The following is a 24257-nucleotide window of genomic DNA, read 5'->3' as shown; positions in this document are numbered from 1 at the left end:
AGATAGCTATAGACCTGCTATTGTAAAAAAAAAAATTTCCTCAACACGTGCCCGAAGGCACTTATGAGGGCCCGGGGCGGCTTGCACGAACATTTATTAAAGAAAATAACAATGAATTTAAGAACGCATTCTTAAATTTTCCATAGACAACGCCTGGTCCGCACAAGAACGCGTTCTTAAATTTGTTGTTATTTTCAATAAATGTTCGTGCACACCGCCCCTGGTCTCAAAAGGCCGCTTACATGTGTGCAGCGTTTTAAAGAGCGCGTTTTTTACAGTGGAGCTGTTAGAACCTCGCTGGTTTTCTCTTGACGTGCGCAGCTTCGCCGAGCTGGGGAAGAGAGAGCTGAGAGAGAGTGAAAGCAGAGTATACAAATAGCACCGCGCAGCATAGCGACGTGGCGAGGGTGGGTGGAGCCTAGCGGGGGAGAAAAAGCGGCGCGCACGCGAGCGAGGAGCGCCGCCCGGATGTGTGCCCTCTCCTGTGGTGCGCGAGGCAGGGGATCAGGCGAGAGAGGAGGGGCGTTCTCCTCCGGCGGCTGCTCGGTGCCTCGATGTCCTCCTTGCCCGCCGCTTCCTACAGAGTGGAGACATCCACGGCGTATTCTACGGAGTTGCCCACGCAAATCGCGTACGCCATAGGGACGCGTTGCCGGCGCTCGTATTTCTTGTGTGCGATTTGGCACTGCTTTACTGGCCTTCTCCCAGCTCCACTGATCTCTGGTGTCTGCGATGGCAGAGCCACGCATAATTTTTTAGAGTGCAGCTCTTTGGGGCCCGTTCCCGCGTTTCACGTTGCCGTCGGCCTCGCCGTAACCAGGGTCTTCATCCGTGCGCTGCTCTAGCTGAGCGCGCTCCTGCTGCCATCTCTCGCGCGCGGCGCGAGTCTTGATCTCTCCTTATCCTCCAAAGCCGGATCACGTGTTCTCGCCTGTCCTCTCGCCCCCGTCCCCCACTTATAGCGTTTCGTCCCCTTACTTCTATACATTGAGACCTGTCTGTGAGTCAATGTGTGACCTCTACTCAATACCTCTGTTCTTCACCTGTTTCCTCATTCCACCTCAGAAGAAACATTAAAAAAACATAATTGCTTATCTCCCCCCCCCCCCTCTCCGCAGCAGTAACCCACTTCATGGTGGCGCGATGGCACGTCGCCGGAGCGCCCGCTTGATAGCGGCGGATCGCGGTGTGTGCTGCCCAATACGAAACGCAGAACCGCCTCCGTTCGGCAATGCGTGTTCTATATATGCGGTTGCCTGTTGTTGAAATAAGAAAGCAGCTTCGCTAAACGATCGCATTACCAAGGAGCGTAATCGTCGGCCAATTTTTTAATTACAAGCAACTCCAAGTTCTTATTTCAACCACTGGATAAGTGGCTCCATTAAAACTGGCGTTCTGACTGTGCTAGGTCGCGCAAGCCTGCCATCGTTTCATCTCAACATGCAGGTGCCGGCCCGACTACACCGCGTTCGAGTCCGTGGCGCGCGGCATGTCGTCGCTGCTTGCGGTGGCGGCCAACGTGGCGGCGTCGCTTCTGGGATTCGTGGCGTGCGTCGCGTTGGCCGACGCCATGCTCGCATACGTCTGCGCTGCGCTCGGCTGGAAACTCGTCACCGTCAACGTAAGCGCACCGTGCGTGGTCAAGGAATACGTTTGTTTCATCGAAGCAGGATCGGCCTCGAGTCAGTCTCATATTTGAATAATTTTCGCAGGGCGGCGTATTGCAAAGTGCTTTCGCCCCTATACTACGCATCGTTTCGCGAACTGGTGATGCGTTGAGCCACCTCATCTGAAAAACTCAACAGTGCTGCTACCGTAAGAAAAAGTCAATCGCGGTAACTTCCACCTATGCACGTATACTGAGAGGTCGCGCACACAAAAACTATAGGCGTCACGATATAATTTCTAGTTGTTTTATTTTCCCATTTTACAAAGGCTCACTTATATTCGCTAAAAATATGTTTGAAAACGTACCTTAAGTCACTTGCTTCAGTAAGACAGAAGTACGGCACGCGCCGAGAGATATTGGTATATGAATCAAACGTCGTTTCCCTTCAGTATTGCTGGCATAATGCTTGCCGAATTAAAATCTTAGTGTCAGCGTAACTGATCGCAAATGCCACCATCATCGAAGTTCGACGCTCACATTAATAGGCCAAGCGTGCGCTTTTGAGTGACGCAATCAACAAGGGATTTTCTCGATTCCAAACACCACCCTCCGCGCCTTATTTAATCACTAGCTGCTAACGTGATAGACAAGCATGCCCGAATCCTCCTGTCAGCTCAGCTGTTTCCTGCCCGCCTTAAAATTAACTACCACCGAGAGAACGCTGCGGTAGGTTGTCATTTTCTACAGATATGCGAGTCGTAAGTATACATGATGAATCGGTGAGCACTTTAGTGTGAAGGGTGCCAGCGGAAACCAGGTTTCGTGATGAATGACAAAACAAGACGCCGAAACAGAAATCGCGGGTGCGTTCAGCAACTATTCGTGTTGGCAAGTTTACGTGGCTCTTACTCTCAGTACTCGTCATAGCCTGACCCCTCAAAGTGCGAATTTTGAAGTCGTGCAAAAAGCAGCACTCTGGCATTGTTCTGTTTTATTGCCGGACATTTTTCTGCAACATTTCACGAAGGTAGTTTGAGCGCTATCCATTAGCACCGTGAGAAGTGTGATAATATAAGATCGCCGGGCAAATGAAATAGCTCATCTGCACCCACAGATAAAAAGACTAGCAAGTTCCTGCTTTGTGTAGTGGCCTGTCGTAACACTCATAGCGCAAATGTAAATATGAGACGTTTTCGGCGACGATCACTTTCGGCGATGGTATCGCCTCGGCCGTCGGGCGCGCGCTGATTGGCTAGTTGACCACTACGTCACGCGAAGGCGATAATATCGCCGAAGTGATCGTCGCAGAATACGTCCAGTTGACACAACCTTTCGACCATCGCTGCGAGCGCATTTTCGCACCGTTTCGTGAGCATTAGGCCGCAGCATGTGAGCATTTGACAGTACACAAGTAATCATTGTTGAGTGCACGATATCAGAGCTGTTCGAAAATAATTTCGTTATAACTAGGGACTTCGACGCCTACGGCAACTTTTGATATGTGCCCTCGCGACGATTCAATCTTTTTTTTTCTTCCAAATTCTTGGACGCATCGCACTTCATGTTTATCGGTCTTCTCAGCGAGCAATGTCGAATACATTCATTTTTGGTGCTAACAGAAATATGAACATATGCCATTTTTTCAATGTGTTTCTTACCGTTTCCTATCCAGTCCACTGAACTTGCCAGTATCTAGCACCAACAAGTTCATAGATCAAAGCTTCGTGACATTATCCGGGCGAGGGAGAGCGTCTCAGTGCGCGCTTTGTGCTGCTCACCGAACATCGCAGCCCTGACGCCGTAGCAGAAATCTTCCTCGAGGAAGTGCTTTTGCAAACCCGAGTTGTAGCTCATGGCTGCTTGCCCGTTTTAAGCTTCGCGATTCACGCTTCACGCAACTTCTTGTCCTGTGGGTGCGTGTGAATTCTCACACCGGGTTCCGTTGCGTACGTCCGGCACTGCGGCACCGAGTGGTAGGCTACCGTTTTGCGCGCTTTCAAAGGCAGCCACTACCTATTATAGTACTTTCAAGTGTTGTCAAGCACACACCTGAAGCGGGAAAACAAGAGCAATATAAAGAGCCGAATACATGTTAAAGCAGAAGCGATTAATGAAGAGAATAAACGGTGATAACGAACAATGTTTCATAGTAGCTCAAACAACCGCCACAAAAGCGGAGCAACATATATGCAGAACACAACGCAATGAAATGAGTCGTGATCTGTTAATAACGTTACGCCGGGCGGAAGGCGAGTCCACTCTGTCGATGTACGAGGTAGAAAAGAATGAAAAGGGGCATTGGTTTTACAACTGATGACTTTTACTGCCTAAGGATGGTCGATGCGGAGTGAGCGACAAGATGGTTGTGAAATGAAAGCATCCTTCAATTGCTCATGGTGATAAATTTTGTCGAACAGGCCAAAGCGAGATACTTTCCTACGGAACTCAAGAGATGGCAATGATAGCGTTGGCTTAATTGAAGTTAATTATGCTGCTATAAGGTTGTAAGTGAAAAGAATGAAACGCGCCGCATTGTTCCGGATCATCTCCAGTGAGGATGTTAAGTTCGTAAAACCGGTGTCCCAAATAGCAGAAGCTTATTCTAATTTTGAACGTACTAAGGTCTTGCACGTAGTCAGTTTACCTGACTATGTACAAAATTTTGGCGCATGTAGCCAAGCATCCAATAACTGTTGTTAATTATGAAATCGATATGATACTTCCCACTAAGATCATTAGTTATATAAACACCTAAGTATTTGTAAGGTGTTTCAGTGGAATTCTCAGTGGAATAAGTTAACTAACGATATTGTGTGTTGCAATAACATCGACTCTTTTATTAACCGCATTCAGTGTATTTACTTTTCACCATGATTTTTTTATCATTACATTTCTGTACCACTCCTGCACGGGCCGTGAAGGGCCTGCAGTATACTAAAATAAAAGAAAAGAGGTAACGGGATATAAAAGAATATTATTTAATTCATAGCAAACATGAGTAGTGAGATTAGTGCACGATACTCGCATAACTTTACATTACATAAAATTTAGATATATGACCCATGTATTACGCCATTTACCTACACTATTTGGGTCAATTTGTAAAGCAGAAACTTCGATACGGTCAGCTATTTCGCGATAAGTATCGTAGTCTTCGACGAATAAGTGGATAGGCGAAGTCACGCAGTTAGGAAATTCACTAATATAAACTATAAATAGAAGATGTCTGAAAACGGACCCCTTTGGTAAACCTGACGTGACAGATGTTAACGATGAATTGTTATTGTTACCTACACTTACTTCAACCACCTCTTAAGAGAAAATGCTATCCAGCTAAGAAGATTGACATCAATATTGAGGCATCTGAGTTTAAGAAGAAGAATGCAGTGGTCAATTTTGTCAAATGCTTTAGAGAAATCTAGGAAAATGCAATCAACCAAAGAACAATTGTCAATATGTGTGAACATGGAGTGAGTAAAACACAGTAACCGAGTCTCGTAAGAGTACGACTTCGTAAACCATGTGGTGCCGAAGTAAAATAAGAGTTGGAATCAAGAAAGCTAGAAAGGTTCGAGTAGATGACACGTTCAAAAATTTTGCAGGGTATGCTTGTAAGAGAAATGGGGCGATAATTAAGGGGTGATTGCTCATTACCTCATTTATGAAGTGAAATCACCATCGCCTGCTTGCAATGCTCGGGAAGAATACCAGTATTTAGCGATTGTTGAAGTATTTTAGTCAGACAAATAATGGAATACATCTTTGTTTCTTTGAGGAATCTTGCATCGATCTATGCAGTCAACACCAAAGGAGCATGAGGGTTTCAGTGTGTCAATGAGCTTTAGAATACCGGCCACATCTAATTCTATTGGCTGCATACTGACGAAGTCAGAGAATGGATATGATGGTAAGGAAATATTGCTGGCGGATGAGAAATTCAGATCAGACACATCGTTCAAAATAGATGTGCACTCTTTCCTAGGCTCAAGTAAGTCATTTTGGTCAAATAAAGGAATATCCGTGTTGCTCTGGGTATTAGGTGCAATGTTCGAAAATTTCCGTAGTTTGCTGATAAGCATGGATGAGAGCGTGTTTTCAAGAAACTAAATTTCGCAGAAGCGACAGCTTGAGTGTAGGTGTTAGACGCAATAGTGTGTGCATACCAGCGTTGCTCGGTTTGCCGCAATTTGGCTAAACGAAATGAGCGCTTTTTCCTGTTAGAATGTCGATTTATATATGAGTTAAACCATGGTGTGTACTTGTTGGTACTATGTTTAGAGGAATGTGGGATTTTGTAAGATTTAAAATTAGGATTGCAAATAGGTCCCAGTTCTTTTGGACAAAACGATATTCGAAACCATGAAGATGGTTATCAGGAAAATCGAAAGTTCGCTATTGATCAATTCAAAGTTTGCCTTATTGTAGTCAAGTATAACCATTCGTTTTTTCGTAGCTGGGCATGTAATAAAGCATAGATCAATCTGAAGTGAAGAGTGATCGTTGAGCATGAAAGTTATTGTGCCTACCATATCGGTGTTAGTGATCAGAATTGGGTCAAAAAAGTTTGCGGAATTGCCGATAACGCGTGTGGGACCATCAGCAATTTGAATAAAACTGATAAGAAAGCAAGTATCAAGGAACGCTTTGCAATCCAAAGAATACGGTGCGTAACATGGTGGTGCCGATGTTCAGTTTATTGTCGGATAATTAAAGTCGCCTAGAATATTTACTGGGGACGATGGGTATCGAATCAGCGCAGAGGTAATAGCGACGTGCAAATCATTGACGGAGGAATAGTCTGCATGAAGTGGACAGCAATATAAACCGATTATGCGCGCTTTTCATTGTTCAAAATGACACCGCACCAGACAGATTCGATATTACATGCGATGTTAATGCGGAACGATGTTAGACTGACAGCAACGACGAGCAGCGTACCTCGCCCTCGTCTTCCATCCGTGTCACAATGATAGACACTGAAAGACTTGGTACAAATTTCGCTGTCACCTGTGCGAGCTTTTAACCATGTGTCTCGGTAAGTGCTACCAGGTCAGCATCGCACGTGTTGATAGCTGCGCTGACGTCGTCTCTTTTGCCTAGAACACTACGGATGTTAGTGTAGAGGACAGATACAGGGCGTTGATAACCACTACCCCTTTCTGACTGTTAAGAAACGGGACGCGCGTGATTTGAACTCAAACTGCTAGCCACCGCGCATGCGCCAGCAGTTTCGGATGCAGTAGGCGGCGCGGATGCTTTCGAGTCATCGGACGCGCTATCGGGAAAAGAACAATTGATGGGATGATGATGATCGTGATGATGATGGCGCTTAAAAGTTGGCGATCCAGGCAAATATTTTGCGAACGCAGTTAGCCTCTTGCGAGCGAGCCTCGTGGCTGAACAGTAGTCATCGGAAAGCGAAATTTTGCCAGTTTTGATCCTGGCACAATGTGCTATCACACAATCTATCGATTTGAATTTCCAAAATTTCATTATTGCAGGTCCGCGCTTATCATGAAAAAAAGGACCACCAAGACGGTGCGATCCTTCTATAGTGTGAAGTGTAAATTCGGAACCAATATTTGAGGACAGCAGATTTACCCCTTTCTTTCTGTTTCTTGCCGTGATTCATCACCATCGGGGCGCCATAAAGTATTGAATTATTTCTGCGAGACCTATCCTCTTGATCGTTGATGCGGGAATGAAGTGCACTGTTTTGTTGGGCCAAGTTGTTAGTGCTTTCGTTCGTTACCTGCAGTTCATGTGCTAGGCTACTAACAGCGTTGACTTTTGTTTCAACGGAAGCCAATCGTGTATCAATATTGGACAGCCTCTTCGCTAAACACGGTTTATTGGCTTTTATGTCAACAGCTTGTGCTAATTTAACTTGAGCAGCCGCTGACGCCTCACAGGTGGTGATATGTGATAGCACAACCATAAGATCGTTATGACAAAGACTGAACGGCTAGCCGTCGTCTTCGGCTGACTCAGACTTTCCCTCTGCTATTTGACTGCGAGTGGGCACCGGGTTGAGCTCAGTATCTCCCGAGCATTGCAACTTAATACGTAACGCCTCTGTACAATCGCAACACATGTCACACAGCACTTGTAGGCACGGAAGCATCAGTAGGAAACGATTAGACGTTTTCTTGGCATGAAGGGAACACGATCGACCAACCTGGGTAACATGAAGACGTCGATCCTTAGCCATGTGTCCTATTGTGCTGCTTGCTCGCGCAATGAGGTGGCGCGGTTGGGTCGTCACTCTTACGACATGGTTGGTTGACGTTCCTGATGATGCGGCTGAGCCAATGAACACGGGGTGCACTCCGACAAGGAAAGCGCAGTGATTAAAAAAAAAAAGCCGTAGTCCTCAAGATGGCATCGTCGCAGGTCGGTAGTCTCGTCCGGGTCTATTGCTCCTGTTGAAGTGAGCAGGCACGGTAGAAGGCAAACCAAACCTGGATAACATGAAGGCATCGATCGTTAGCCATGTGTCCTATTGTGCTGCTTCCATGCCCACTCTTAATAAAGCTATTCGCTTTATTAAAGGAATGATGCGCAGCGCATCAAGGCGTTTGTTTGTTACAGTGAGGATACTTAAGCGGCAGTTGTTCCACTGCGTAATTATGTAGAGAACAGAGCCGTTAGCGAGAACATCTGCGGCAATAGTACATGTGGCAACACACACAAAGCGATTCGTCGTGTGTTTGTCTCTATACAGTGGCCCGAGCGTATGGCAGGCGACTGCCATGCTCCTCTCCCTCCGCAGGAGCCTTCTCCCGCAGCCGCCCAAGTGGGAGAGGGTGGTGGAACAAAGATAAGGGCTCTCCTTCGCGAGCGGTACACCCCAAAGCTCTCGCGAGGCACCACGAGCTTCTCAAAGAGCTACAATAGTTGGTGTTCCGCGACGAACGCGCCCAGCGACCCGGTTGCGGAAGAACAAGTGTCAGGAGAAACAGCACGTGCGTCTCAACAAGCTGTTGGACTTCGGTGACAAACGACAGCCCGCAAGCCCGCAACTCGTTTTGTGCGAGAGCACGTGCCCTTTTTCAACGTCGCCCTCTAATTGGCTGTGCAAAAACAATGACTGCGATTCGCTTTAACAATGCATAGATGTTCTGTCTACATATTCCAGGACCGGTCGTACCGAATGCCCGAGACATTCTAGTTTGTGTACTATTCTTCTATCTTGCATGTACGCAATAACGGAGGAAACTGCGTTCTTCGATTGCACACGTCAGTAGCCGACCAATCTTAGAGCACTTTTCTCTGGGGGCACTTGGCCACGCTCAACTCCTTGCGGCAGGTGGCTCTAGTAACAGCGCTCTGCCGCGTGTATCGGATGGCGGCGCTGACACATGCTATGTACAGTCGCGGACATAATATTATGGACCATGAAATCTAAGAAAAAGCTAAATATCTCCGCAACCTCACAACGCAATCTGGTATTTGCATTTTGGACCTCGACTAGAATATGCTAACAACGTTGTCGTGGGCAGTTTTACTGGTTACTGCTACAGGCTGCTCGGGAATTGAACGTTTTCGGAGATACCGTGGTCCATTTTATTCTGTCCGCGACTGTACGTGCATCTTTCATTTACACAAGGCATATAGCACTTTAAACGCTAGCGCGTTAAAAACGCAGTGGCTCTTGGGCCGACTGTTCGTCCCGCTGACACTGGTCATGGGCCTGAGCGTGGACGAGTCGTCGCGCGTTGCTTCCCTGGTGGGCCTCAAGACGGTGCTGAACGAGGTGTTCGCCCAGAGCGAGATGGGCAGGATGGCGCGCAATGGCCTGCTCTCTCCGCGGGCGCAACTCATCTGCACACACGCCCTGTGTGGCTTCTCCAGCCTCGCTGCTCTTGGCGTCCAGCTGGGCGTGTTCGCTGCACTGGCACCCGAACGGATGCCGGACTGCGCCCGTGTCGCTGGACGCGCACTGGTCGCCGGTTCGATTGCCTGCTTCTTGACCGCCTGCACCGCCGGTAAAGTAAAAAAAATTACAAAATTACGGATTAACACGTTTTATACCACGAACATCTGCTCCTGGCGAATAACCCCAGGGACGAGGCGAACAGTAAAGGGGAACTTAGAAGCAGCGAGTGGAGAGTGCCCAGACAAAGATGTCTCCTAAAGCTACTCCCGGAGCGAATCAAGGGTTCTCTTTCTATTCCTGGAAAACTTTCAGTATTTTGTGCTGCGGATCGCCTGTTTAAATGTTTGCTCTTGTGAGTCACTCTGTCTGTCTAATGCAGTCTGGCTTTTGTGAACACCGGCTGAAGTTTCCTAGAGCTATCCAGTTACCACGTGATTTCGCTTTAATATAGACAAGGCTAATGAAATGTATAACCTTTGTTTCTGGACTCCTGCATTAGACGCAATATTATAACGCTGTAGTGGCAGTGAAGAACCAGACAATGCCAAAAATGTACGTTAAGAGTGTTAGGCTCATTTGGGCCAGAAAAAGTAGCACGTTAAATCACAAGGACAGCGGTGAGTACGGTCGCCGGTCGTCAAATCTTCACGGGTCAACTCACACTATTTATATAGGGCCGCAGCTACAGTCCTCCAATAATCGATCACTTACATTCCAGACTGTCCTAAAACAGAACTCGCGTCCTGGGCGCAATCTGATTAGGCAAGGCTCTCTCGCTGCAGAATTCACAAGAACGCCAAAGAATCTTCGAACACAGTAATCGCGCGTCTTGTGCCCAGTGACAAATCGATATCGGTGACGGTCCTCTGAAAAAAACATTAGCGCACAAAAGAATACGCGATCAGTCAATGAATAAATAAATCAAGCTTTATTAATATAGCAAATAACTACAGACTTGAAACATCATTAAGTAGCGCAAAAAAGACATGGGACCACAGCAAGAAGCACACAAGACAGGGGCTTCTTGCTGTCTTCCCATGCCTTTCTCGCCCTCGTTAAGGATGTCTCAAGTCTGTAATAAGCACCGACTAGCCTAATTGTCTTCTCTAATTGCGCAAATATTCACATACAAACGATACGATGTAGACACCGGAGGTCCCAGGTTTAAATACCAACTCTATACAACACATGACTGGAACACCAAAAAATACATTGGAATATTTAGCCCGTGTGAGAACCTATACCAACAGTGTGTTCATGTAATTTACGAAAAAAAAGAAAATTACAGAGAGAAAAAAGAAAAAAGCAGAGACAAGGTAGCAAGATAAGAATGCAATAAAAACTACAATGAAGAAACAAATGAGCGTACATTTGTTTTGAAATCAATCATATTAGTGATATTCGTAGTTCTCGGCGGTAAGAAGTTCTAGAAGGAAGTTGCAGCAAATGTAGAAGTGAATTCACCATAGTTAGTTTTGGGCATAGGTAACAACAAGTTGTTTTGCGTTGCAAAATGCGCGGAGCTATGAATAGGAGACTGACATCTGCTAATTACAGCTACACTCTTAGACAAAGGTACACCCTTTGGGGTGTGTATCAGCCACACAACGATAATCATCATCTGCCTTGCTTTCGTTTCCTTTCTAGAAAACGCCGCGCCCGCTACTTTCCTGTCGGGAATGCTATGTCATGCTGGTAACGCGCATACCGTTCGTTACTGGGAAGTACCGGGCTCGCAGCGTTAAAGAAAGGAAACGCGGACAAGACAGATGACGTTTATCGTTGTGTAGCAAAAAGGTTTATTTGGTTAAGAGTGTAGAGGAAGTTTACTAAAAATAGATCTGTGCGCAAGAATACCAAGGGAGCGCTTGTTAAGCTTGGAAACTGACACCATTTTATGACACCGTATTAATGACGAAAGATTGCACTAAAAGCTGTTGACTCTGTGGCCCAATTTTGAACATGCTGTAAAGGAGCGTAATGGATTGGGTATGTATTGCCCCATGATGAAATACGGTAATTGATATGGCTGGGAAGGGACACACAATAAATGGTCATGAGGTCATCTGTAGTAAAAAACGAACTAACTGTTGTTATAAACCTCACACCACGCCTGACTTTCTGTGACTAAGTTAACATCTTTGTAAAATTTGAAGTGCTTAACTAGTTCTACAGTGAGGAAACTAGTTTAACTAACACTATGTGTTTCCGTTGATTCGATTAATGCCAATGGGTTAGTTGTAGGAAGCTTTTGTGCCGAGAAAAAAAATTAGAAATCTTGTTTTACTGGTGTTAACTGATTTTTTCCGACACCAGCGCACAACATTATGAGCATCCCTGTTAAGTCTCGTCATTAAATCGTAGATGTAGTTGTCAGAACACTAAGCGGCAGTGTCATCTGCATAAAGCAAACGTGAGTATTGAAGGCACTGCAGCAGGTCATTTATGTAAATCAAGAACAGATAGGAACAAGGCTCGACCGTCGCGGAACACCGGTATTAATTATTTTCCGTCGGGAGGCAATTCAGAAAATAGAAATAACCTCTTCTCTATCAAGAAGATAACTGCGTATTAGTTGTAAAGCGGGACCAGTGATACCAACAGCATTCATTTTTTTCATTTAAAATAACATGAATCATTGAATCGAAAGCTTTAGACAGATCTATAAATAAAGCTTCAACCAAGTTACCGCTGTCAATGGCCATCCTTATTTTATCTGTTACGGAAACTAGAGATAATTCAGTAAAAAAGCCTGACCTGAACCCGAACTGATAAGGCGAAAAATGTTTAACTTTGATAGGTTACTCGTTGATCGAATTACTACTGCCTTCTCTGTAAGTTTGCCAAAGAATAACACCATAGCGATGGGACGATAGCTTCAGCCAGGAAACCTATCACCTCTTTTATTTTTTTAACTGGTATGACCTTCGATATTTTTAAATTTAAAGGAAACATGCGTGCCTTAAAAATAAGATTAAGAATATGCGCGGCAGGTTCACAAACAATATGCGCTATCAGTTTCATATGTAAAAAATAAATGTTATCCAATCCAGGGCTTGTATGTTTGAGGTTGTGTATTATACATCTTCTCAGGTGAAACAGGGAAAAGATAGAAACGCTAAGATGGTCTTTGATATACATGATTACAAGGAGAGTTGAGATCTGGATTGCTTAATGCTAATTTGAAGATTTACCTTAAATATTGTTAATAACCTTTCATTGCTTTTAACATCATTTCCAGCTTTTTGAATTTCGAAATCATAGTATCTGTAGCTCATTTTAGCATTCTCAAGAACTCTACTTAGAATATTCGAATAGGTTTTGTAGCGTTCACACAAACTAACATTAAATGGTTGCAGTTTAGTTTTCGTATAAAGAGTGTCCTGCTTTTTTAAGCGGCTAAGAAGATTTGATGTCCTCCACAGATCTCTAGGAGCTAAAAACCGTGTTTTACAAGCTACTGCGGTTGTTGACAAAGCAAGTGCTTCCGAATAATAATGGAAAATTTGTCAAAAGCAATATCAAGGTCATCCTTCGAACACCAAAATTTCCAGTCTGAGTCAGCTATAGTCTCTACAAAAGAGGAGGAACTCAATTCTTTTTTTTTTTTAGTAAACCGTACATCACTTTTACTCGGAGAAACTTTAAACAAACCAAAGCAAGGCAATGATCTGTTATGATGGTTTGCGCTACAACAGCATATGAAGTAACCAAAAGATCGGACATCATAAAACATAATAATAAAACATTGCAATTTCCATCGAGAACTTCAGTGTGCGCACCATACAGCCCACTGGACGTAAGTTTAAGTTCGCGAAAAATTCACGCAACTGCATTGGAATGTTACATTGCTGCACTACTGGTACTTTCCTTTCTTACAGGCGCCCTGATGGACACAACCGTCTACGAGGTCCCAACGCTATTTAACAGCTACGACTTCGTCTAGGATTACAACTTTTTTAAATGTGAAAACGCATTTGTGAAATAAAAAAGAACGCCTCCGAAAATCTCGTACCTTAGTGGTCAATTTTCTTTGACATAGAAAATCTGCAATTGGCCAGTCAGTTTATCCTGCCAGTGCTCATCTAAAGAAGCCGGGAAAAGGAGGAAGAGGGGGTGGAAGAATCGTGAATGTTTGCATACAAGCGCACCAAGATACTGAGGACACCGTAATTTGAAAATTGTAGGACATTATAGATGTCAAACCATTAGGTAATAATACTGCGACATGATTGCGCAAAAAAAAAGAAGGGTGAATGACGTGGCTGAAATTTACAGGACGAAGTAGTCAACACCGAATACCAAGCATTTCTTCTTTTACGGAAGAAAGGGAAACACAAGCAAGAAGTGCACCGTATGTCAACTTGCTTTACCGCACAAATGATTGCATGCATAAAAGGCTAGCACTCGCGGCAAACTTCGAGAATACATCGATTTGCATCAGTGGCGGGGGGGGGGGGGGTCAGGCGAGGGAGGAGGGGCGTTCTTCACCGGTGGCTGCTAGGATGCCTCGATGTCGTCCTCGCCCGCCGCTCCGTACAGGGTGGAGGCAACCGCGGCGTCTACTACGGCGTTGCCCACGTGAATCGCGGACGCCGTAGAAACGCGTTGCCGGCGCTCGTGTGTCTTGAAAGCGATATGCGACGTGACCAAAGGGCGCGCCCGCGTGGGCCTCATCTTCAAAGCGATCTGCGATGTTTGCAGAGCGCGCGTAGTGCCATTAGCTTCGTATGCGCTGTGATTTCGACGTTTCGTTCGCGACAGACGCACGGAGTTCAATTGGCCCGCGGCTGATGCCGCGATTCCTAACTCCAGCGTTTTCACAGAAAGTTTGCGCTGCCATCGAGGTAGATGTGTTTACCTGTGCGCGCGTGACACCATGCTGGTTAATTTAGTCAAAACGCGTTGATGTGCTAGTTGGTTTGAATCCATGATAGAATGTGTAAGCGCGAGTGAACAAGGACGTAGAAAGAAGCAGACACACAAAGACGTCCTCGTTCTACGTCCTCGTTGAGTCACGCTTAAATATTCTGTCATTGTTAATTTGGTTAGTAAGCGAATGTTTACAAGCTTATACGACCAATAAAATTGCTATCCTTACTTTGTACAGCTATCTACTAATTTGTTATCGCAATCGGTGCTTCTCCTTCCGGGAGGAACAGCAAATTTTTTTACTCTTGCATACTGGTAAATGACGACAGAACAGAGTTAGTTTGTGAGTTCTTACATGGCATTGACTACGATTAAGTTTTGTAAGGCTTAGAGAAACTAAGGAGTAGTAGAAATAAACTGCACACTGGCGTCGAGAAACTGGGGATCATAGTGTCAGCTTATAAGGGATCAGTGCAAAAAATACCCGATTGTAAGACACCAACTAGTTATTTTACCGCAAAGTGCTCCAAGATAATCCATGTACGAAGCACTCGGACGACTAAGAGGGTACAATACATTGGCTTACACTGATGATAATGATGACGTCCCGTCATCCAGCTAGCGCCAAGATACAATAAGGTTGTCCAGCATTCTATATACACTTCAAAGAACAAAATATGAGAGCGCCAAGTCAGTCGAAAGACAAATTTGCAGTTACAAATGAGGTGAACCACAGTCACTCATTAATAAAGGACAGGCAGACGTTATTGCAGACCCAGATGAGGCACCTACTAGTCTACAAGCTTTGCAACTTATTTAGACCAAAGCACCAGTGCAATTTTTACATCAGCAGCCGACTGCATTTGGCATTGTATAAACCAAGTAAGCATTACAGTTATATTTCTGTTTTGCTATTGGCGGCGAGGAGTTACGAAGTCGCCATGTATCGGAAGCGCCTCGCTGGCGTAGTATGAAGGATCACGTGGCGCGCTCCTCATATGTTTTGCTGTCAGCGCTCACTGAAAACACCACGCGCGAGCTCTCCCGGACATTTCTGTAAGTACTTTCGAAACGAGAGAAGTTTCTTACTATCTAAATAATAATCTTGGGCAAACTGAAAGCACACAATCGTTTACAGACGCTATCTCTTTACCGAATACGTACAGTGAACGCCACTGCGCGCGGTCGCCACGATGGAGTCTCCCGAACCGGCTTCTTGCGTGAAAGGCAGGTAAACGCTGAGAGCAAACTATGTGAAATATGTTCTTATAGTGTTTGTATAACTAAATGGAGCGTAATAGAACGAAGCCTCAATGCAGCGATCGCGCAGATTCGCAGCGACCCACTGCGCGTCTGCATGCTTGTCCGCGCACTGTTTTGCTTTCTCCGCGCGCGCGTTTTCGCACCGTGCCATGAGCTTTAGGCCGCAGAATATGAGCATTTGACAGTATACACAAGCAACCATTGTTGCGTGAGCGCGACTTTTATGCGAGGGTTTTGTTTGTTAGTTTTTATGGTTAACGTAGCACGAGTCAACTTAAGGGAATGCATTCGAAGAGGATGCGCTGGCCATAGTAGTGAATCAGACTGGACTCGCCGTGTTTTGTGTCCTTTTGTTCTCGCTTGGGTTACAGCGTTGCGTGCGTGCACGTGTGTGTCTATACGGCTTGTAACGTTCCCACTTTATTGGCCTCGAGCTCCACCACTGGAAAAGCTGGCGCCACCGTCGGCGTGACGTGCTAGGAGGGATCACGTGGACATAGCGGCCGCGTCGGCTGCTTCGGGTGCGCCGAAGCGAGCTGAAAACTCGTACGCTGCGGTCCTCATTTAGCGGCGAAATTTTCCCGCTTCGAGTGTCTCCTTTACAACGCTTGAAAGCACTACAATAGGTAGTGGCTGCATTTGAAGGCGCGCAACATGGTAGGCTACTGCTCGGTGCCGCAGGGCCGGACGCACGTAACGGAGGCCGGTGTCAGCCTTATTCACACGTAGCCGCGGGACAAGAAGCTGCGTGAAGCTTGGCTCGCGAAACAAAACCAGCAAACAGTCATCGGCTACAACTCGGGTATGCAGCAAGCACAGACGCGAGGAAGATTTCTGCTACGGCGCCCGGTCTGCGATGTTCTGAAAATGCGCACTGAGACGCTCGCCCGAGTCCGCTGCCCGACTAATGTCACGACGGTTTGGTCTATGAACTTGTCGATGCTATAGATACTGGCAAGCTCAGTGGAGTGGAAAGCCAGCGGTAAGAAGCACATTTAAAAAAAGCAAGGCATATGGTCATGTTTGTGTTATGAATTAATGCAGTGGATTACAAAAAAGCAGCAGCGGGAAATTGCACGCTGAGAACACCGCTAAATGTACAGTGCGACGCAACTCGAGAAATAATATTGATAATATAGGCGTCGAAGTCTCTACAGTGAAGTTATTTTTGAACAGCTCTGATAGCACCCACGCAAAAATGGTTGCTTGCATACTGTCAAATGCTCATATTATGCGGCCTAAAGCTCATGGCGCGGTGCGAAAACGCGCGCGCGGCGAAAGCGAAACAGTGCGCGGACAAGCATTCAGACGCGCAGTCGGTCGCTGCGAATCTACGCGATCGCTGCATTGAGGTTTCGTTCTATTACGCTCCATTTAGTTATACAAACACTATAAGAACATATTTCACATAGTTTTACCTGCCTTTCACGCAAGAAGCCGGTTCGGGAGACTCCATCGTGGCGACCGCGCGCAGTGGCGTTCATGTACGTATTCGGTAAAGAGATAGCGTCTGTAAACGATTGTGTGCTTTCAGTTTGCCCAAGATTATTATTTAGATAGTAAGAAACTTCTCTCGTTTCGAAAATACTTACAGAAATGTCCGGGAGAGCTCGCGCGTGGTGTTTTCAGTGAGCGCTGACAGCAAAACATATGAGGAGCGCGCCGCGTGATTCCTCATACTACGCCTGTAAGTAAGTAAGCGGTCCTGATCCATTTTGACTCAGGGCAGGCGTTTGTCAACGCCACAGGAGATGTTCAGAGTACAAAAAGGAAAGAAAGTAAGGAGAGAAAGAACATAAAACACAGTTTTGTCACAGTCTGTGAGTCCGTCTGGTTGGTCCGGTTTGATGTATTCTAGGCTCCAGTCGCCTCGGATTTCACCGAAGCCACGACAATCCAATCCGCCAGCGATGCCGGTTCCGAGGCGCTTCTCTTCCGATAGAGTGACTCCGTACTCCTCACGGCCAATACGTAGCAAAAGGTCCTTCGTCCGGGTTGCGCTGTCCACCTCTAGGAATATGTTGTCACCAACTCGCCCAGCTTGCTGTGTTAATAAGACACCATAAATCTGCAGTTGAAATGAAGCCCCATTATAAGAGCGTACGCGCGCAATCGGTCTCAGCGCCCGCAGTGAAGTCACGTTGAATGCCGAGTGCGAAGAACGTTGGTCGGTTAATTAGCTTCAGCGTGCGCTCGACCTTTCTGTGTAACGCACCTTGCTGGCTTAAACTGAACGCTTGCGCAGTATGCCTTGCTCGGATTGTGTTCAGCGTAACTGAGAGGAAACGTAGATGTCACCGCCTGGAGTGTCCATGTAATCGCTATCGCAATACAAAATGCTGGTTGTGCGTGCAAAAAAACAATACAACAATACCGCTATGAGACACGCCGTAGCGCGGAGCTCGGAAATAATTTTGACCATTCAGGGTTAACCACGTACACATAAATCTACGTACACTGGCGATTGCAGCTGGTTGCGGCGGGTGGGTTGTGCTACATCTTGCTAGCTGCGTCTAGCTGTGCATCTCGCCGCCGTGATATTGACACGTGTATTTTTTATTTATTTTTTTATTGTTTCCCTTTTTCGGGTGGCCGCTTTTCACCGTCTAACAAATGTTATCGCTCAGCGCGGGACGCGCCCGCACGTATCTAAAGTTTCTCGAATGTTATAAATCATGTGGTTCATTTTGCTGCATCCGTTGTCACCGAGCCTTGTGTAATCTCTGATTTCATGTATGCGCGACGGGAATGGTGTAGAACGAAGACACGCGAGCACTTGCGATTTACTCTAGAACCTTCAATGACTGGTGTATAAAAGCCGACGCGCTTAATTGACCCGCTCATCTGGTTTTCGCCGATCGCCGACTGTGTTCGCCGCTGTCGCCGTTCTTTGAGTGCAGCCTGTTTTTGAGGGCGCGAGTGCGCGCCCAATAAAACGCTGGTTTCGTCATTCCCAGTTTTGCTGCTTTCTTCACCGTCAGTACTCCGTGACTGGGAAACCGCTTTGAAACTGGCTCACAAAATGATAAACATGCCTATATAACCCGCAAATTTCCGAGTATAATCCGTTGCCAGCACACGATGATCTTTTGTAGATACATTCCACTTCTACGTAAGAATTAAAAAAGGAAATTTCAGCATTTGCGAAAATAGGCTCCAGCATCCACTTTGACCCTCGAACACCTTGAGCCGTCATTTCTAAATCAGTAAAAAATCATAAATCAGTGCAAAAACATTATTTTCTCGCATGCAAGCCGCGGCAACAGTACCAGAGGGCCCGAAAGCCCCCCGACGCCACGGTTGCGAGCGCCGCAGAGGAGGAGTCGGCCGCACCCACCTCTGAAATTATCCCCGTGCGATTGGGACGGCCGGAGGAAAACCAGCCGGCGCACGCAAATCACGGAGGCCATGTGTCAACGTTTGTGTAGCCGCCGCACTGCCCCCGTCTAGTACACTGTAGTTATGCGTTTCGCGGTGTACAACTCACGATTGTTTGTGCTACCCGAAAGCGACGCACTATGTTTTGCTCGCGAGCGCAATCGGTGCGCTGTGGCCGCTGGCCTTATTAACCTCGCTCGTTCGTTGAATTAATCACTTCACATTTCGCGACATCAAAGTATGACACGGCCACACTAGCGTAAAAGCGCAAGCCGAGGGAACAGCGACGTTATCTCGCCGTGGAGCGAATGTTTCCCATACTCGTCTTTAATAAGAGACGCACTTTCGGTCGTGAATCCGAGCATTGGGAAATCTCTCTCACCCTCGTAGCGGTGCCAGCTATTAAACAGTAATCTTCATGAATGAGCGCCGCGAGTTTCAAAGTGGATGCGCGACCCAGGTACCGCAGTTTTCATACGTATACTTCAATTTTGAGCCTAAGCTAGCATGATGACAATTACAAGCTATTACGCAAGTTTTCAGGGCAATTTTTCATTTACTTGATCAAAAAACTCTGCACAATCACAGGTCTTCAGAGAAAGCTAGAACCTAAATTTAATAGAACATCTTTGTGTGCCGGAATATGCACAGATAAGAGAGACCAGTGTAAAAACAACGTTCCCAAAACAAACATTTAATATTTTTCTTGCTTGCCACCACAAGCAAAGGAAGACAGAATATGTTATACATCTGAAACGAGTTGTACCAAAGCCTCAAGCCTAGTCTTTAGCTCAGTGCAACTCCTGTGATCTGTGTTACCAAGAAAAATCACAAGACGCTTGAGCACTTCCATCTGTCCTGGAAATGCACAGTACGGAGCAGCCAGTTTGAATCCCTCTAGGCGAACTTTGCACAACTCGAATTCTTCCAACAAAGACGTCGACAAATTATATTCGGCTGCACTTGTCTCTGTCGCAGAGGTCCTCTTCATTTGTAGTCTAGTACTCTCTAATTTGAGGTTCTGATCTCTAAACAAACAAATTCTTCTCGGCTATGGCACGTCTATTGGTTATCTGTTCCAAGCAGGCAATGGTAGGTGAAAGCACCAAGGAGGAAATACCCTGTACAAAATAGCTGCGTGCACTCGCTGATTCTAACTGATCACATACATCTACGAGTGTATCAGAAAGATGGAGCAACAACTGCCTGCCTGGATCTACGAGTGCATTAGTGTTAGTTATCAATGTGCTGAACATAGACCAAAGAATTTGGAATGATCATGGAAAATCAAAACACTTAGCTTTGAAGTCAGCAGCTACATCTAGCTCATCGAAGAGCAGACAGCGGCTAGATTAATGTCCACATTTACTTCTCTTGCGAAGGTGCTCTCCGTCACTTTTCCAGAAAAGAGAAGCATGCGCAGGCCAGCAAACAGCTTGCAATCATAGATGTAGGCTGCCGACAGTGCCTTTGCAAAGTAAACCTTCCAGTGTTATGGGCTGAACAGCGAAACAGCCAGACGACCGGCCACACGAAAAAATATATGCTCTTTCGTGTCATGCAGGAGTACTATTCTTATAGACGTGCTCTCCATAACCAAGCAGCCCACTCAGCTCTGTAAAGCCAAGTGTGTAGCTAAGGGTTTGTAGCCATTGCTTTCGTAGGCTCTCAGTATGGAGGACAGGAAAGTGGTTGCAGTGCAGGCCGCTCTTTCTTGCTATTTAAGTGGATGATCTGAGTTAGTGTGGGTCTCTTCATTTCATCAGAAACCGCTTTGTCGGAATGCCCGATGGCAAAGTAACATTTGGTGGCCTGCTCGAAGTTGCCAACTCCCGCCACCCTCTCAGCCCACAATGCATATATCTTTTCAACTTCAAGATCATCCCCTGAGAGGTGCGCCCTAGCAATAGCGAGGGCTTCATGGTGCAGGCTGTTTTCGCAAAGGTCCAACACTTCTTCAACCTTGTGAAAGGCCAAGTAGTAAAGCACAGCACGGTGGTGTTCTTCATTTGTTATCTGGGCAGCATACCGCTCGCACATTTCGAACCACGCACGTCTAGACAGTGATGCATCGCTTGGGCTATTAGGCCATCGGTGATCCGCTGCTGTCTCTCACAGGGCTGTAGCAAGGTCCCCCTCCCACCTCATCACTTCTAACGCGTAGTCGAGGTTCATGTTCATGACAATGTACATGAGGTGACTGTGATCAGAAAAAACTCTACTGGGACCTCCTTCATGCTTTCCAATACGTCAGCTATAGGTATTGGGCATCGTCTGACCAGTTCTCTTTGGGCAAGTTCTCAAGCTGAGAAAAGCATGGGAAGTAGGACTTGGTGGTCTTTGACTTTTTTGATCCGCCTGCTGACGAAGCCTTGCTTGAAGACTTCGCAGGCACTGTGCCAGCATTACCCTTGCTCAGTGCACCAGTCGTCTTCATAGCAAGTGTGCGCCCGCCATCAGCAGTTGCACCATTGACACACACTTGAGCACCATTGTTGGCTTGGTCATCAGCTTTGGCAACATCGTTTCCGGTTTTGTCATCTGCTTTGGCTTTCAAGTCTTTCTGTGGTTTGAAACCTATACGATTTCGTATAGGACCCACACGATTTCATACAAAACCTATGTGTTTTCATACAGGACCAATTTGAATTCATAAAGGATTAATATAGGAACTATGTAGGACCCACACAGCTGAAATATGGGACCTATATGGCTGAGCGCAAACTCGCATAGGATCATATGCCTGAATATAGGAGCCATATGCTTGGTGTATAGAACCGATATGCCTGACCAAAGGACCCATATAGGATCTATTTGGCTGAGTATGGGAATAATATAGTACTCGCACAGGAGCTCTAGGGCCGATGCTGTTCAGAGAGCTTCCAACATCTTACGATGTTGTCTGCCCCTCCACTAAATAGAATGTCCGAGTCGACAGGGCTCCAGCAAACACTGAACACGCGCCTTGTGTGGCCTTGATACGTTGCAACAAGTTGGGCTTTGTCAATATCCCAAACCTGGACTGTTTGGTTGAATGAAGCAGATGCCAGCAAGTTATCTCGAAAAGGGCTCCACGCAAGTGACACGACTTTGTTACTCTGCCCCGAAAACTGCAGGGTCGGCTGAAGAACTTTGTAGACACTGAGGTTATGTTTTTCGAGTCTGCTCAAGTCAAGGACGGATATCTTTCCATCAGTGGATGAAAAAGCAAGCCAGTACATCAAGCGGCTGTTGCAGTCAGAAAATGGTGCCTTAGCAGGATGCCATGCAAGACATTCCGCAGGCTTCCTTTGCACTTCAAGGCGAGCAACCTTCTTTAACAGTGGGCCTTCACAACTCTTGAAGAGCTCTACGAGGCCATCGGAATAGGAAAGTGTCAAGATGCCAAGGTCCTGGTTGAAAGCTACACAGACACATTTGGGGTGCACCTTCTTTTCGGTTGGGCTAAATAAAATGCTCTCAATATCTGCAGCATCTTTGTCAAGCTTGGAAAGCCTGTGAATTTGCACCCTTCTACCATCACACGAGAGCAAACACGTCTCAGGAGATGCTCCTTCACTGAGAACAAGGTCCGCCCAGCAAAGAGCGTAAGTTGTCCTCTTGTGAAAGGTTTTTGACACCGTGACCTGCCGCGTATTGATGTCTGCCACGCAGACTTTTCCTTCGTCAGTACCCAGTGCAAGAATAGCTTCCTTTTTGGGGTGCCAAGCAAGTGTGCGGACCCCGTCTTTCTTTCCAACAGTGAGCACCTTGGCACAGTAGGGGTTTGTGACACAGTCGGTCCGCCATACCTTGACGCTTCCATCGCCTACACCAACAGCAAGTGTGGCGCAGGCGAAAGGCGAAAATGCAAGGGAGTAGATTAACCACCCGGCGCATGAAATGCAGTACGCTGACTTCTTGGTCACTAGATCCCAAAAGACAATGTTTCGATCTTCCGATGCAGAAACAACATACATTTTTGTTCCTTTCTCGGCACCTCCAACGATGCACACATTGTACACTGATGCAGTGTGTCCTCCCGAGTCTGCATCATGGTCCAAGAAAGTGAACGCTTTCACTGCATTAGGGTCATAAATACACACATCTCCACTGATTGATGAGCTAACAATCTTTGGCCCACCGCCCGGAATCCAGCAGGCGGCTATCCATTTGTCCCGAATGTTTGTGCTTCTGCCCTTTTTGGATGACGGAACTCTGAGCGACGCCAAAAGTGTTTCTCCAGCCACGTCCCATATCTTCAGAGTGCGATCGAGCGCAGTCGAACACAGGCAGAGCGGGTGCTGCGAAGGGTCTTCCCCAGGCGTAATGTTCCAAGATAACGATAGCACCATAAGGCTGTGTCCCTTAAGCTTGTAAAGGACATTGCTTCCCTTTTTAAGCCCTTGCACGACGACAGCGCCGCTGTAGTAACCAACTGCGACGACGTCTGGGTTGGTCGGATGACAGCGCAGAATTGTTATCTCTTTCTCCTGCGGTCGGCCGCCCGCTGGTACGACGGCTCCGGTGATGAGGTTCCACTTGAGTATCCTGCTGGCTTTGCCGCTGAAGACCACGGACGTCGACAGCGCGCCTCTCCAGTCGGCGCAGCATGCCGAAGACTGAGACGACACCGTGTGCCTAACGGCTCGCGCTTTCACATCCCACACTTGTACCACGCCGTCGCTGGTGACGGTTAGCAACGCGGGCACCTCGTCAGCGTCGGCACGTTCGCTGCGACAGAACATGACAGAAGCAACTATTTCCGTACTTGGCGCTACCACCAGCCAATCTCTCAAGACGGGCGCGCCATTCCTGGCGTCGAGAACGACAACGGTGTCTTTCGCCGCGTAGCAGTAGAATCCGGAGTCACAGCCCCCAGTTGCAAAGGGTTTGTACCAGTTCGGCGCTGGAGGCAGGCACAACATCGTCACCAGCCTGATGATCAATAACCACTAGTTGCGTTATAAATTAAAGCACGGGGGCGAATGCCGATTTCGTGATTCCTCTACTTAGGCCGCGGTCACAGAAAGAAGTGGTTCTCCATCCTCCGAGGCAGTAGGTCGCGCTCCGACGCTCGTGTAGGCAGCCGTATAAATTGGCCTTATCTTAAAGTCACGTGAAGCGTTAAGGCATAGAACAATGGTAAAGGTACGCCCTCACTTATGGAAATAAGCGCGCCCATAGAGAAAGGAATGCGCGCCGCCTATTTCCGCAAGTGAGGACGTACCTTAACGCAGCAGCCATGAATAAAGCAAGGTTTTTCTCACAAGTCTG

The 24257-nt window shown here is 46.7% G+C and overlaps 2 protein-coding genes across 2 annotated transcripts in view; one reads left to right on the top strand and one right to left on the bottom strand.

The window, feature by feature from the left end:
- Positions 1-13502, top strand: part of LOC139059315 (uncharacterized transporter YutK-like) — a 68847-nt gene extending 55345 nt beyond the window's left edge. The window contains exons 9-11 of the mRNA XM_070537545.1: positions 1447-1621; positions 9258-9597; positions 13370-13502. Of these exons, the coding sequence (XP_070393646.1) occupies positions 1447-1621; positions 9258-9597; positions 13370-13434 (580 nt within the window). The 3' untranslated portion in view covers positions 13435-13502. The remainder of the gene's footprint in view (positions 1-1446; positions 1622-9257; positions 9598-13369) is intronic.
- A 6170-nt stretch (positions 13503-19672) lies between these two features.
- Positions 19673-24257, bottom strand: LOC139054381 (gem-associated protein 5-like). The gene is made up of 3 exons (XM_070531298.1): positions 21864-24257; positions 21153-21201; positions 19673-21110 (listed from the first exon to the last, which is right to left on the bottom strand). Exons 1-3 carry the CDS (start codon positions 23906-23908, stop codon positions 20670-20672), a joined length of 2535 nt encoding a protein of 844 aa, XP_070387399.1. The 5' UTR covers positions 23909-24257; the 3' UTR covers positions 19673-20669.

This window comes from Dermacentor albipictus, chromosome 1, assembly GCF_038994185.2.
Source record: "Dermacentor albipictus isolate Rhodes 1998 colony chromosome 1, USDA_Dalb.pri_finalv2, whole genome shotgun sequence".
Classification (NCBI taxonomy): Eukaryota; Metazoa; Arthropoda; class Arachnida; order Ixodida; family Ixodidae; genus Dermacentor; species Dermacentor albipictus.
The sequence above is the reverse complement of the archived record's forward strand: the minus strand, read 5'-3'. Positions and strand labels throughout refer to the sequence as shown.